This window comes from Acomys russatus, chromosome 1 (assembly GCF_903995435.1).
Source record: "Acomys russatus chromosome 1, mAcoRus1.1, whole genome shotgun sequence".
Classification (NCBI taxonomy): domain Eukaryota; kingdom Metazoa; phylum Chordata; class Mammalia; order Rodentia; family Muridae; genus Acomys; species Acomys russatus.
The window spans coordinates 118,841,781-118,853,282 of NC_067137.1; the positions used below are offsets into that span (position 1 = coordinate 118,841,781).

An 11,502-nucleotide genomic window follows, 5' to 3' on the forward strand; every position below is an offset into this window, starting at 1 on the left:
GCATTCTGCTGCGGCCTTGACTGTGACAACCCTTCCTTACCTACCTTCCACATAACACAGAAGCCTCACACCTACCTGCTCCTTCAATCAGCCATTCACACAAAGCCACCATTGAGCGTGGCCAGCGGGTGAGAGTGCAGCACGTTGTGAGCACTTCAGTGGACATTCAGGCGTGGGCGACTCTCCACAGAGGGTGCCCTGAGAGAGTCTGGCAGCTCAAGCCAGCAAAGGTGTCATGTCACCATCATGACAGGAACTCATGGAATGTGGCTTGAAGCATGCACCATAACCACATCCATGCGGCCTAGAGAGCAAGATACAAATCAGGAACCATTTATCTGTGGGTAACTGATCAGGACTCAGGAAACTAGGGCCCTGAGAGGGCCTGCAGCAGGATGACTGAGTCCAGGAATGGAATTTCATCACAGGGCACAGCCAGACGTTCAAGACTTGTTCACTCACCTGGACTCTAGGTCACTCTGCCCTCAAAAACATGGGAGCTTTCTTACTCTGTGGGAACAGCCAACAGCTCGAGGGATTTGCTCTTGCCTATGAAACATTGACAGCACACCATGGCACATTGACCTGTACAAAGGAGCAGTGCAGCCATCCTGGTGCTAACCCAAAAACCAGTTCCTGCTAGCTTTCTCTACCTCCATCTCCCATGGTCATGCTGCAGGAAATGTCACCTGAAGCAAAGACACAGACAGGAGGACTAGTAGAGCTAAGAGGAGCCTCCAGGTAGACGGCAGGGCCTGGCGAGCTGGCCGGGGGCAGCTTGCATGGAAGCAGGCTGTGGTGTCCTTCCTCCCCTGTGGCACCCCCTGCTGCATCAGTTGAGGGTGGATGGCAGCACAGCTTTTCTGTCCTGTCCTGTGCTGCGTCCATTTCTTCTCATGTCAGTTCACTCCCCTATCCAGACCACTGCCAGCTGAAGTTGCCCTGTGTCTGGTGGGGTGTCGCCTCGTCTTGTCTGTGTGACATTAAGAGGATGGCCTGGTAAATGTCTTTCTTTCCTGTGAGACTCTATGCCAGGTGCAGAACCACCAAGGAGCCCACAGCAGCCATGCCCCTTCTGCTCATGACTGCTCCTCCACCCAGCCTCGTGTGAGCTGGCCTTGCACAGTGCCTGGTGTGCCTCCAGCTCCCTAAACCTCTTGTCCTTCTCTGAGAACTGCCCCTTTCTGTTTCCAGCCTGCTGGGGTCACTTTGGTTAGCATCTATTCCAGTCCCAATGACCAGATGCTGTGGGCCCTAGACAGCAGATGGAATGTGCACGTGCGGACTGGAATCACTGAGGGAATGCCCGTGGGGACAGACTGGGAGCATGTGCCAGGTAGGAACAGTCCTACAGGTAAATTTCAGGTCTCCCAGCCCCACTGTCTGTAAAACAACCCATCACCCACCCAGTGGCCACACGGAAGTCCTAGGTATTCTGTTGGGTCTGAGATGCCCTGAAGCAGGAGCCTGGTAAAGATCAGAGGGGCGTTCCTTGCTGGGAGGACCCAGGTCAGCTCACTGTTGGGTGTGTGGGACTACAGCTTTCTCAGCAGCTGGGCTAGCCCTGCTGGGGCACCCTCTCCCTTGGTGCCCAGCACAAGCTCTGGAGAGAGCACTGGGAAGGGTGCTCTGTCCTGTGTGTTCCAGAGATGAGCTGATGCCCAGTTTGCCCACAGGATTGCAGGCCTGCCAGTTGGCACTGAGCACCAGGACCGTGTGGGCCCGTTGTCCAAATGGTGACCTCGCCCGCCGCTATGGCATCACAGACAAAAATCCTGCTGGGGACTACTGGAAGAAACTTCCCGGAAGTGTGTCATGTTTCACAGGCAGGTGCTGGGCATGGTAGACGGGTGTCTCCTGGGGCAGGGGTGGGGTGTGAAGAGGCTGCCCCACAGCCCCACAGCCAGAGCCAAGGACAAGGCCCAAGGCGAGTCATCTGACAGGAACAGGAGCTTTGCTCCACTGCTTAGAGCAAACTGCTGGCACAGCTACTCACACTTGTAGTCCCAGCACTTGAAAGGCTGAAGAGGTAGATTGTGCATCCCAGACTAACCTGGGTTACATAGTTCCAGTCCAATCTTGGGCTATAGTGTGAGACTCTGCCTTAAAAAAAAAAAATCACCGGGCAGTGGTGTCGCAGGCCTTTAATCCCAGCACTCGGGAGGCAGAGGCAGGTGGATCACTGTGAGTTCTAGGCCAGCCTGGTCTACAAAGTGAGTCCAGGACAGCCCAGGATACACAGAGAAACCCTGTCTTGAAAAACCAAAAAAATAAAAAAAATTTTTTTTTTTAAATCTAAAAAATTAAACTGAGTGAACAAAGTATATGTTGGGGAAAATGGCTGGCTCTTCCTCATCTCTGAGCTAGAATGTCACTAAGTCCAGACTAGACTCAGGGCCCTCATCACCTCCTATGCCTCTTTGTCTCAGGCTGTGGTTTACAAGACTGTGATTGGCTTTCATCTTTTCAGTGACCTCATCAGACGAGCTGTGGGCGGTGGGCTCCCATGGCTATCTCCTCCAGCGACTGACAAAGACATTCAGCCATTCACACAGCACTCAGAGCAGACAAGCAGCCACCTCCCACCCTGAGGACCTGGAAGACGAGTGGGAGGTCATCTGAAGGAGCCCCAGGCAGCCAGTCAAGGAGGAAACAGGCTCTGTGATGGATGCTGCTGTTTCCCGTGTGTGGACATGCCTCATCCACCAGGCTGGACACACCCCACACTTGCTTTCATCTGCATTTGTTTTTGTCTCATTCCAGAACTTACAGCCACAGCTAGGTGCCCGGAGCTGTTGAAGCAGCAGCACCGTTGACCTCTTGCCAAGGTCACCTTCAAGTGGGAACAGTGGCTGCTGCTCAGTTGCATGCTCTAGTTACCTGTCAACCACAGTAAACTCTCAACAACTACAGGTCCTGGTGTGTGAGCCAGCAGGGACACCACCAGAGGCAGATGAATCAAAGCCAGGAAGAGTTGGGAAGGTGTCTATGCCAGAACCCCAGGCCAATAGGCCTACAGATCAGAGCTTGCAGCCACTGGATGTGTTTGGTGGCAGTGTTGAGTCTCTCATGGGGTCAACTTCTCGGAGAGATACAGGCCATGGTGCACACCCCACACCAGACATTTCAGGTGGGAAGGTACCCATCCAGGATGGGTGTGGGCTGTGCAGGGTAAGCATCACACACCCTTGCCTCATCATGTAGCCCACACTCAGGGTAGCTGCCCACCTCAACCAACACAACAGCCAATGGGTGCAGACAGAACACAGGTGCCTGCATGGTCCATGTAGTCCAGCACAGTGTGCTGAGCTAATTAGAGATGTCTTTGGAATGGCATTGTGCTGGTGGACATCCTAAAGTCAGGCACTTCCTCAGAAGATCTAGTAGTTGCCTTTTTGTTTTGTTATGTTACAACCCTGAATAAGATACCTCACTTTAAATCAAATCTCACAAATTTAGAAGATAGCTGTATCTTCTGAGAACAGTGAAGGTCTTCTGATCCTTCAGGAAGTGTGTCCTAAGCCCACCTGTCTTGGCTACAGCTTTGCAGGGGTAGCCACCCCCTATTCTGTCCTCAACCCAAGAGCAGCGAGTGTCTGCAGTGGGCGTAGCACTGACTCCCCAGCAGCTGGTGGAAACTGCCTGTGCTCACAGTTGCCACGTCCCATCACAGCACTCGGGTCACGGCAGTCTTCCCTCAGGCATTTGAGCTTCAGGGCAGGCTGCCCACGGTGTGTCCTTTCCTGAGCCAGCTGCCACCCCCCAGGTCCCTGTCACTGTTCCAGACTGGCTGCTTTTTTAAATCTGCCTGGTCCAGGCAACTACTTGATGTCTGTTTTCTACTAAGCATGTGTCGGGGCCCTTGCAGTAACAAGCAGAGGCTTCCAGGTCTCAGCAGTTGTGAGCTAGAGAGCCTTCTCTGTACTTCATTTTATAGACTCCTTTTTCTAAGAGTTGAGTGACAGCAGAGGCAGCCCGCACTGGGCTGTTCCTCTCCTGCGAATGGTGTGCCTTGCTTGGCTCCTTATGATGGTGGCACTCCCCTAAGCCCACGGGACGACAGTGCAATTAAGCCCAAGTGAATACTTTTAGCCACAGTGCTTTGTATGGTTTTCTTTTTTATTTAAAATTTTAATTATGCTTTGATTTTTTTTTTTTTTTTTTTTTCCTTTTTGATTTTTCAACACAAGGTTTCTCTGTGTAGCCTTGGCTGTCCTGGACTCTTAAGACCAGGCTGGCCTCAAATTCACAGCAATCGCCTGCCTCTGCCTCCCTGAGTGCTGGGATTACAGGCGTGCGCCACTACGCCTGGCTGTGAGGTTGGGTACCTTATTCACAGTCACAGTGAACTTGGGCCATGACCCAGCTTGGCAAATCTGCTGACCTGTGCTGATGCCACAAACTCCTGAAGTTGCCTCAGCAAGGGCCAGCATTCCAGGTACAGCCCAGACTGTGGCTGGGCCCTCACCGTAGGTAACCTGTAGTCAGTATCACAACATTCCTAGGCATGGCAGGGGAAGGAGACAGTAGCTGCTCTGCCTGCTGCTTCCACTTAGCACAGACAGCCTGCCGTTGCCTTCTGGAGGGCAAGTGCTTTCTCTACTCAAATGATGGGACAGCCACAGAAAACCTATAGGAGACTTTACTTATTCAAAATGCAGAGCCTGTAAGTCAGAAATGCTGTGTGAGGCTGGGGGTGGGCTTAGTGGTCGACCTAGCATGCACACTACAACACAGAGCGCAAACTCTACATGAACTCGGAGCATGCCTGCAATCCCAGCACTCAGGAAGCTGAGGCAGGATTGCCACGAGTTCCGGACCAGCCTGGACCACACAGTAAGATACTGTCTCAAGAAAACTAAATTTAAAAGTAAAGAAACCCAGGAAGAAACATGATTGCAACTACTTTGGCACCAATGTTGAATGTTCACTGTACAAACTTGTCCAAACCAGTAGGAACAAACACAAAGACAAAGGAGCTGAAGAGGCAACTCACAGAGACATCCTCCAGTGGGAGCTCCCAAAGGCACAGCCCTCTGGAAAAGCCTCTGATGGGTCCAAAAGCCTAACACTACAAATGCCATTTCTGAAAAGTCTCAACAACAAAACCAGAGCTGTGTATGTATATCACAGTGACCCAGGGCTAGTCTAGCATATGCGGTCCCTGGTTTAAATTCCCAGAAAGGCAGAGGGACGCTGCCACTGTCTATGAACTTGAACACATGCCTGTAATGCCACAGGATGTATACCAGCAGGGTGTTCTGTGGGGCCCCACAGGAGATCTTAGAGTGTGGAATTCTGGCTTGTCACTACATACGGTTTACAGATAGCGGAAGACATTGCATGGCAGGGCGCTGTGTGTACTTCAGGAGGGGCAGAGAGAGAAGTTCTCACTTGGGACAAGTACCTGGCCAGTGATTGTTTCCAAGCTTGTGTCTTTTTTTATCCTTTGAATGTTGAGCCATGTAAATGTATTATTTATTTCAAAACTAAATAAAACTTGCATTTAGAAACCCAATTCTCTTAATTTTGCAATACTAACAGTACTTGAATCAACTATCATAAAATTAACACCAAACCATTTTAAAAGCCCTTCACATACACTATTGGGAGATGCTTATATCATGGTGATTTTTAAAATTGTTTAATGATTTTTATTTTATGTGCATTGATGTTTTGCCTACATGTTTTTCTACCCCCCCCCACACCCCCCTTTGGGTTGTTGGGTTTTGTTTTGTTGTTGTTGTTGTTGTTTTTGGTTTTGGGTTTGGGTTTGGTTTGGTTTGGTTTTTTGAGACAGTTTCTCTTACAGTCCTGGCTGTCCTGGACTTCCTTTGTAGACCAGACTGGCCTGGAACTCAACACAGATCCACCTGCCTCTGCCTCTTGAGTGCTGGAATTAAAGGCATGCACCACCACCGCCCAGCTGCCTGCATGTATTTCTGTGATAGTGTCAGATCCCCTAGAACTGGAATTACAAACAGCTGTGAGCTGCCATGTGGGTGCTGAGAATTAAACCCAGGTCTTCTGGAAGAACATCCAGTGCTCTTAACCACTGAGCCGTTTCTCCAGACCCAACTGGTGACCAAATCTTGCCAGGCATGGCGGTGCTTGTTTTTAATCCCAGCACTTGGGAGGGAGAGGCAGGTGGATCTCTGTGAGTTCAAGGCCAGCCTGGTCTACAGGGTGAGTTTCAGGACAGCCAACTCTACACAGAGAAATCCTGTCTCAAAAAGCAAAAAATGCTGAATTTTAGGGCTGGCTGGCAGGTGTGTGTGTGTAGTATAGAACACTTGATTAATGTGATTCCATCTCCCAAGGTTGCCCAAAAAAAAAAAAAAAAAAAAAATCTGTTAAGAATACACCAAGATGACAGGAACAGGGGCAGGTAGCTAGAGCCCCTCTGATGAGCAGTGTGACCAGTGCATCCCCATAGGAGCCCCAAGCCTGGACATCTCCCCACAATCCCAGTGTTCCATGCTGGATGTGGGTGTGGCTGTGCATGCCATAGCACACGTGTGAAGGTGTGAGAACCACTAGGTGGAGTGGAATCAGTCCTTCCTTCGCCTTTTACATGGGTTCCAGGGATTGAACTCTGGATTCCAGGCTTGGGTGGCAAGCACGATTACCCACTGCACCATCTCGCAGCCCAGGACTTGATAAGAGGGGAAAAAATGGCTACATAGCACTGGAAGTAAAACACACTTCTCCCTAGACTGGGACAGTGGTTACACCCATGTAGACATGAGTCATAACTCCTCAAGCTACAGATTGCCGCCTTTGTATTTTATCATGCAGAAGTCATCTCAGGTTTTTATAGCCAGCCAGTCATCAAAGGGGTGGGGGGTGGGGAGGACACCAGTACCAACCACTGATGTTTGCTTTTTTAAAAAACAGGGTCAGGAGTAGCCTAGAACTCATGTAGCCTAGGCTAACATTGGTGATTTTTTTTTTTTTTTTTTTTTTTGAGATAGTCTTACATAGCCCAAGCTGACTTCAAACTGGCAATATAGCCAAGGACAACCCTGAACTATCGCCTCCACCCCATGACTGTCGCGGTTACAGGTGTACACTGCCATGCCTGGTTTTATCTGGTGCTAGCAATCAAAGCTAAGGCTTTGTAGCCGCATGGCAAGCGCTACCCTCTGAAATGCACTCTGAGTGCTGCCTTAACTTTTTTCCTAAGATTCATTGTATGAGTGTTTTGCTTGCATGTCTGTGTAGCACATGGTGGCCAATGCAGTCAGAAGTGGGTGTCAGATCCCCTAGAAATGGAGTTATTAGAGCGCTGTAAGCCGCCATGTGGGTGCTGGGAATCAAACCTGGGTCTGGGAGAGCAGCCCGTGCTCTTAAGCACCGAGCCATCTCTGCAGCCCCTGGCCATGAACGCTTCATCTTCTGTGTGTCTCAGCCAAGCATCCCTCTGGTAGTCTGCCCTTGGAGTCTGTTCTTCCCTCCCCGGGAGCCGCCGTGTGGCTACTATCTGAGGTACTCGCACCTCAGTGTGGGACAGAACTGCTGTCCACGCCGAGGCTGGTAAAGAAATGAGCCGAGATTAAAGCAGATGGAGCCTGTGGAAAGCAGACACAAGCTGAGGCTGGGAGCGGCAGGCCACAGCTCCAGCAGCCTGCCCTTCCAAGGCAGGTGACGAGCCCCACAGTGGCTCAGTTTCACTGTCTGTCTTAGTAGGCATCAGGGTCCTGAAATTTTGGCTCCTGGACTCTTTAACTGGGGTGCAGCACAGACGCATACATTTGACATTTGATGGGAGCAAGTGAAAAATTAACCAAGAGGAGAACAAGGGTTGTTTGTATGTTTTGGAGGCGCCAAGGTCACCTACCACTAGCTGATAGTGGATGCCAGCGCAGGACCTGGCAGGCTCTTGTCCTGTACCAGGAATGCTCATGGCCAGGGTGGTACTGTGTCAGGCAGCACCGGAGCCCTTCCTGGGGCTAGAGGGCCCAGGGGACAGATAAGCCACACACTGAGGCCACCCACCCTTCCTCTCTGAGAAACAGCCACCCGATGATAAGTGAGGCCCTGCTTATCAGCTGGTGCCACCTCTCCAGGCCCTCTGGCTTCCTGAAGCGCAGGCCTATGCCAGACATCCCAGGACAGAAAAAAGCAGTGGGCGGGAACCAGGCCTTCCTCTGAGGTGGCTGGCAAGGCCGCTCTACCCATCTGGGCCTGCCTCCCCCTCCTAGCAGTGACCCCACCCAAATCAGTGTCCTTGGTGAGTGTTCCTCTACCTTTGTACTCACCCAAGGCACAAGGGCCTAGGGGGCCACTCAGCAATGACATCATCCCCCTAAGGTGACTACCATGACACTTCTGTGCTTGTCACCATAAACCAAGCCACCTCTATTGCCTGATGCTCCCCTAGACCTTTCTCAGGCTGGGTCCTCCCTCTGTGGTGCCATTTCCTCCCACAAGGTCACACTCCACCTCCTCCCTGGTGGCCACAAGGCCTCCTCCAGGCCAAGCCGCAGCAGGGAGGTTGTTATTAAGGCCGCGGTCTGTCTCCCTGAAGCGGGCTGAGAACCGCCTAGCCCTGCACCAGCAGACCCCAAAGGGCACTGGGCTAAGGAGACATGAGGGGAAGCTAACATTCCCAGAAGGGGTGCAGCTTTTGAGGCACCCTTAATCTGGACCTGGGGCCTACCAGAAGTCCAAGGGGACTGACCTTGAATGGGCCAAACGTGAGGCTGGGGAAGACAGTGTCCATCACCCACAACTGCTGGGACTCAGAAAGGCTGTTCAGGCAAAGGGAAAGAGAGCTTCCAGTCTACATGTAGGATTCCTTCACTTTCTGGAATTGGGGGTAAGGTGGGGGTCACGTTTTCAGGCCTGGGAAATGGTCTAAAATCCCTTTTTGGTAACACAGGGCCTGGGACAGAGGTGGCAAGGTCTAGGGCCCTTCCTGCTCAACAGGCTCCCCCTACCCTCCCTCCTGTGGCCCAGCAACCTGGACTTTTCCACCCCCAGGCATGCTGCACTCAGTACTGAGCAGCAGGTGCCCCAAACCAGGCCGGCCATTTCAGCAGACTGCCAGCCTCTACTCCTGGCAGCACACCATGGCCTACAAGCCTGTGCCACAAAGGTTGACTTTCACAGCCCAGCAAAATCCCTGGGCAGGGGCAGGCCCTCCTCCCCAGGCTTGGTGTTCCTCAGGATGTGAACCCAACTTTGCAACCAGGGTCCATTTAGCCGGAAGGGTGATGGTTCATTCATGAGCAAGGGTTCAATCTTGACAAGTTTCTGGCAGAAACCAGCTTTCCACACTGGGCAAGAAGCCTGCCCAGGGTGGTAACACCCAGCCCCGAGGCCCATGTTGAGTAGGTGAGGAGCCCATCCCTGGGGCTAGACAGGAGGGCTGGAAAGCACACCTGGCCCTGATGAAGAACCATGATGCAGGGGCCCAAAGCAGGTGGTGACGCAGGTGCCTCAGCCCATGGCCAGCATCTGCCAATCATGACTGAGGGCAAAGGTGATAACAGGGCCAATTTCAGGCATGGGTGGAGAAACAATGATTCAGTGTGAGGTGATGAGACATAGCCTGCCTCCCCCTGATCAAAACTCCTGCCATAGCTGCCTGCTGGGCCCTCCTTGTCCTCCTGGACACAGGATCAAGTCCAGCGCTTGGGAGGCTGACGGCACAAGAGGGCCAGTCAGAACTGCACATTCTGTCCTCTTGCTTGGTCATGTCGTCCCCACCCTCTGTTCCTGCTCCTCTCCTGCTTGGCTCAGCTGTCACCTCCCCCAGGACTCCAGGTCCTCACCCTTATCCTTGGCTGAGCAGGGCATCTAGTGCACTTGAGACGGAGGGTGAAGAGCCAAGGCTCGCAAAGCCTGCCTGACTTGGCAGCCCTACCCCAAGTGTATGCGACAGACGAGGCACATTCTTCTGTACAGTCAGAGATTCATATATGTAAAGTGCCAGGTACAATGCTCTCAAAAACACTTCTGTCCCCAAATACAGTGCCTTGGTGCCCCCAAGTCTAACCCTTGCCCGTGAGGTCCAAGGGCTGCAAAAATGGTGGCAGAGGCAACTCATCCAAGGCCTCAGGGAAGCGGCCAGGTGAGATGGTGGTGACCAGCACCTGCATGGCACGGACAAAGAGGGAGGGTGGTGCCAGCCCTGCTAACCACTGGAACTTGTCCTCACCCAACAGCCGCTGCCAGCGTAGCCGGTCTCCCAGCAATTCACACCGAGCTGGTCCCTCAGCACCCCCCGGGGTGTACAGTGCCAACAGGTCAAGCAGCAGCAGGCGGCGCTGACACGCCTCCCCAGGTGAAGTGGTGCTGGTGGTGGCAGCGTTGACGGTAGCAGAGGAGGCCTCAGCAGCAGGAGGGGCTGAGCTGGCATCCTGGCCCAGCTGGCGCAGCAGCAGCTCCAGTGGTGTAAAACCACCACCGTCTCGCAGGCCCGGAGAAGCTCCATGGCCAAGCAGCAGGAAGAGGCACTCGGGGCGTGCGAGCTCACAGGCCACGTGCAGCGACGTGCCACCACCCTCCACACGGCTACAGCCACGGCGGTCCAGAAGGCGCACTCGCTCTTCGACTGGGAAGTCACGCACCGTTCGCAGTATGCGGCGCAGGATGCCCACGCGGTTGTAGCGCACTGCCAGTGTCACGTGCGGTCCGGGTGCGGTACAGCAGCGGAAGCCCGCGCTCGGCGGGGCCAGCGCGCGCCGGGGGAAGGTGGCCAGCAGGTAGTGAGCATAGGCTTGGTGGTCGTGCACAAGCGCGTAGAGTAGGGCCTCCGATGGCGAATAGGCCGCCGCGCGGCCCCGCTCGTCCCAGTGGAAGGCTTCGCTGGCTCGCATGTCCTCGAGTAGCCACACCGGAAGCAGGTCGCGCACTGCCTGGTAGAAGGCAAAGGATGACTTCCGGCACTGCTTCTGTACTCGCAAGCGTGCTGCGCCAGCGCCCTCGGGCCCGCCGCTGGCGCTGCGTCCAGGTCTGGTGTCCCACGGCATGCTGGCCTCGAGGAGTCTCCTGGCCTCGAGGAGTCTCCCGGCCTCAAGGCATGGGTCACGCCGCCCAGACCAACCTGGCAAGCGAAATGGGAGCAAGTTAAGACTTTGGCAACAACTCCCTGGGCCTGAGAAACGGAACCTATCTTCACACAGGCCTTGGGTCTTCCACGCCTCTGTCGGAGGCCCTTTTCCAATCACCACCCTTGGCTCTCTCTGCTAGTCACTGCCCTCAGCTCTCTTCTATCCTAGGTCCAGAACCATGCTTGGATTTCTGCATCTGCACTCCCTCTCTGGTTTCTGCTAAGGAAGGCTGGACCTACTGGAGCTGTCAGTCTCCCGACTCATCTCACACCTGAGTTAGGTCCATGAGGAATCCATGTGACACCCAAGAAGACTCAAGCCCACAGCACAAGCCGAGCCCAAATCATCCTCCCAGCCCCTAGCTCCATGGCTACCTTTACCTCTGGAGGGGTACGCTGAGGCTTCTTTTCAGAAGGGTGTAGGCATAACTCACTTAGACCCA

The 11,502-nt window shown here is 53.5% G+C and overlaps 2 protein-coding genes across 2 annotated transcripts in view; one reads left to right on the forward strand and one right to left on the reverse strand.

The window, feature by feature from the left end:
- Window positions 1-3,894, forward strand: part of Tecpr2 (tectonin beta-propeller repeat containing 2) — an 89,948-nt gene extending 86,054 nt beyond the window's left edge. Inside the window, exons 18-20 of the mRNA XM_051151635.1 lie at window positions 1,195-1,336; window positions 1,677-1,826; window positions 2,471-3,894. Coding sequence (XP_051007592.1) covers window positions 1,195-1,336; window positions 1,677-1,826; window positions 2,471-2,622 — 444 coding nt within the window. The 3' untranslated portion in view covers window positions 2,623-3,894. The remainder of the gene's footprint in view (window positions 1-1,194; window positions 1,337-1,676; window positions 1,827-2,470) is intronic.
- A 5,619-nt stretch (window positions 3,895-9,513) lies between these two features.
- On the reverse strand, window positions 9,514-11,008 carry Ankrd9 (ankyrin repeat domain 9). Its single transcript, XM_051151611.1, has one exon. It carries the CDS (start codon window positions 10,977-10,979, stop codon window positions 9,999-10,001), a length of 981 nt encoding a protein of 326 aa, XP_051007568.1. The 5' UTR covers window positions 10,980-11,008; the 3' UTR covers window positions 9,514-9,998.
- Window positions 11,009-11,502: the final 494 nt, after the last annotated feature.

Bases quoted from the DNA above. Each gene is read 5' to 3' on its own strand.
- Ankrd9 (XM_051151611.1), bottom strand. From the start codon at position 10,979: ATGCCGTGGGACACCAGACCTGGACGCAGCGCCAGCGGCGGGCCCGAG.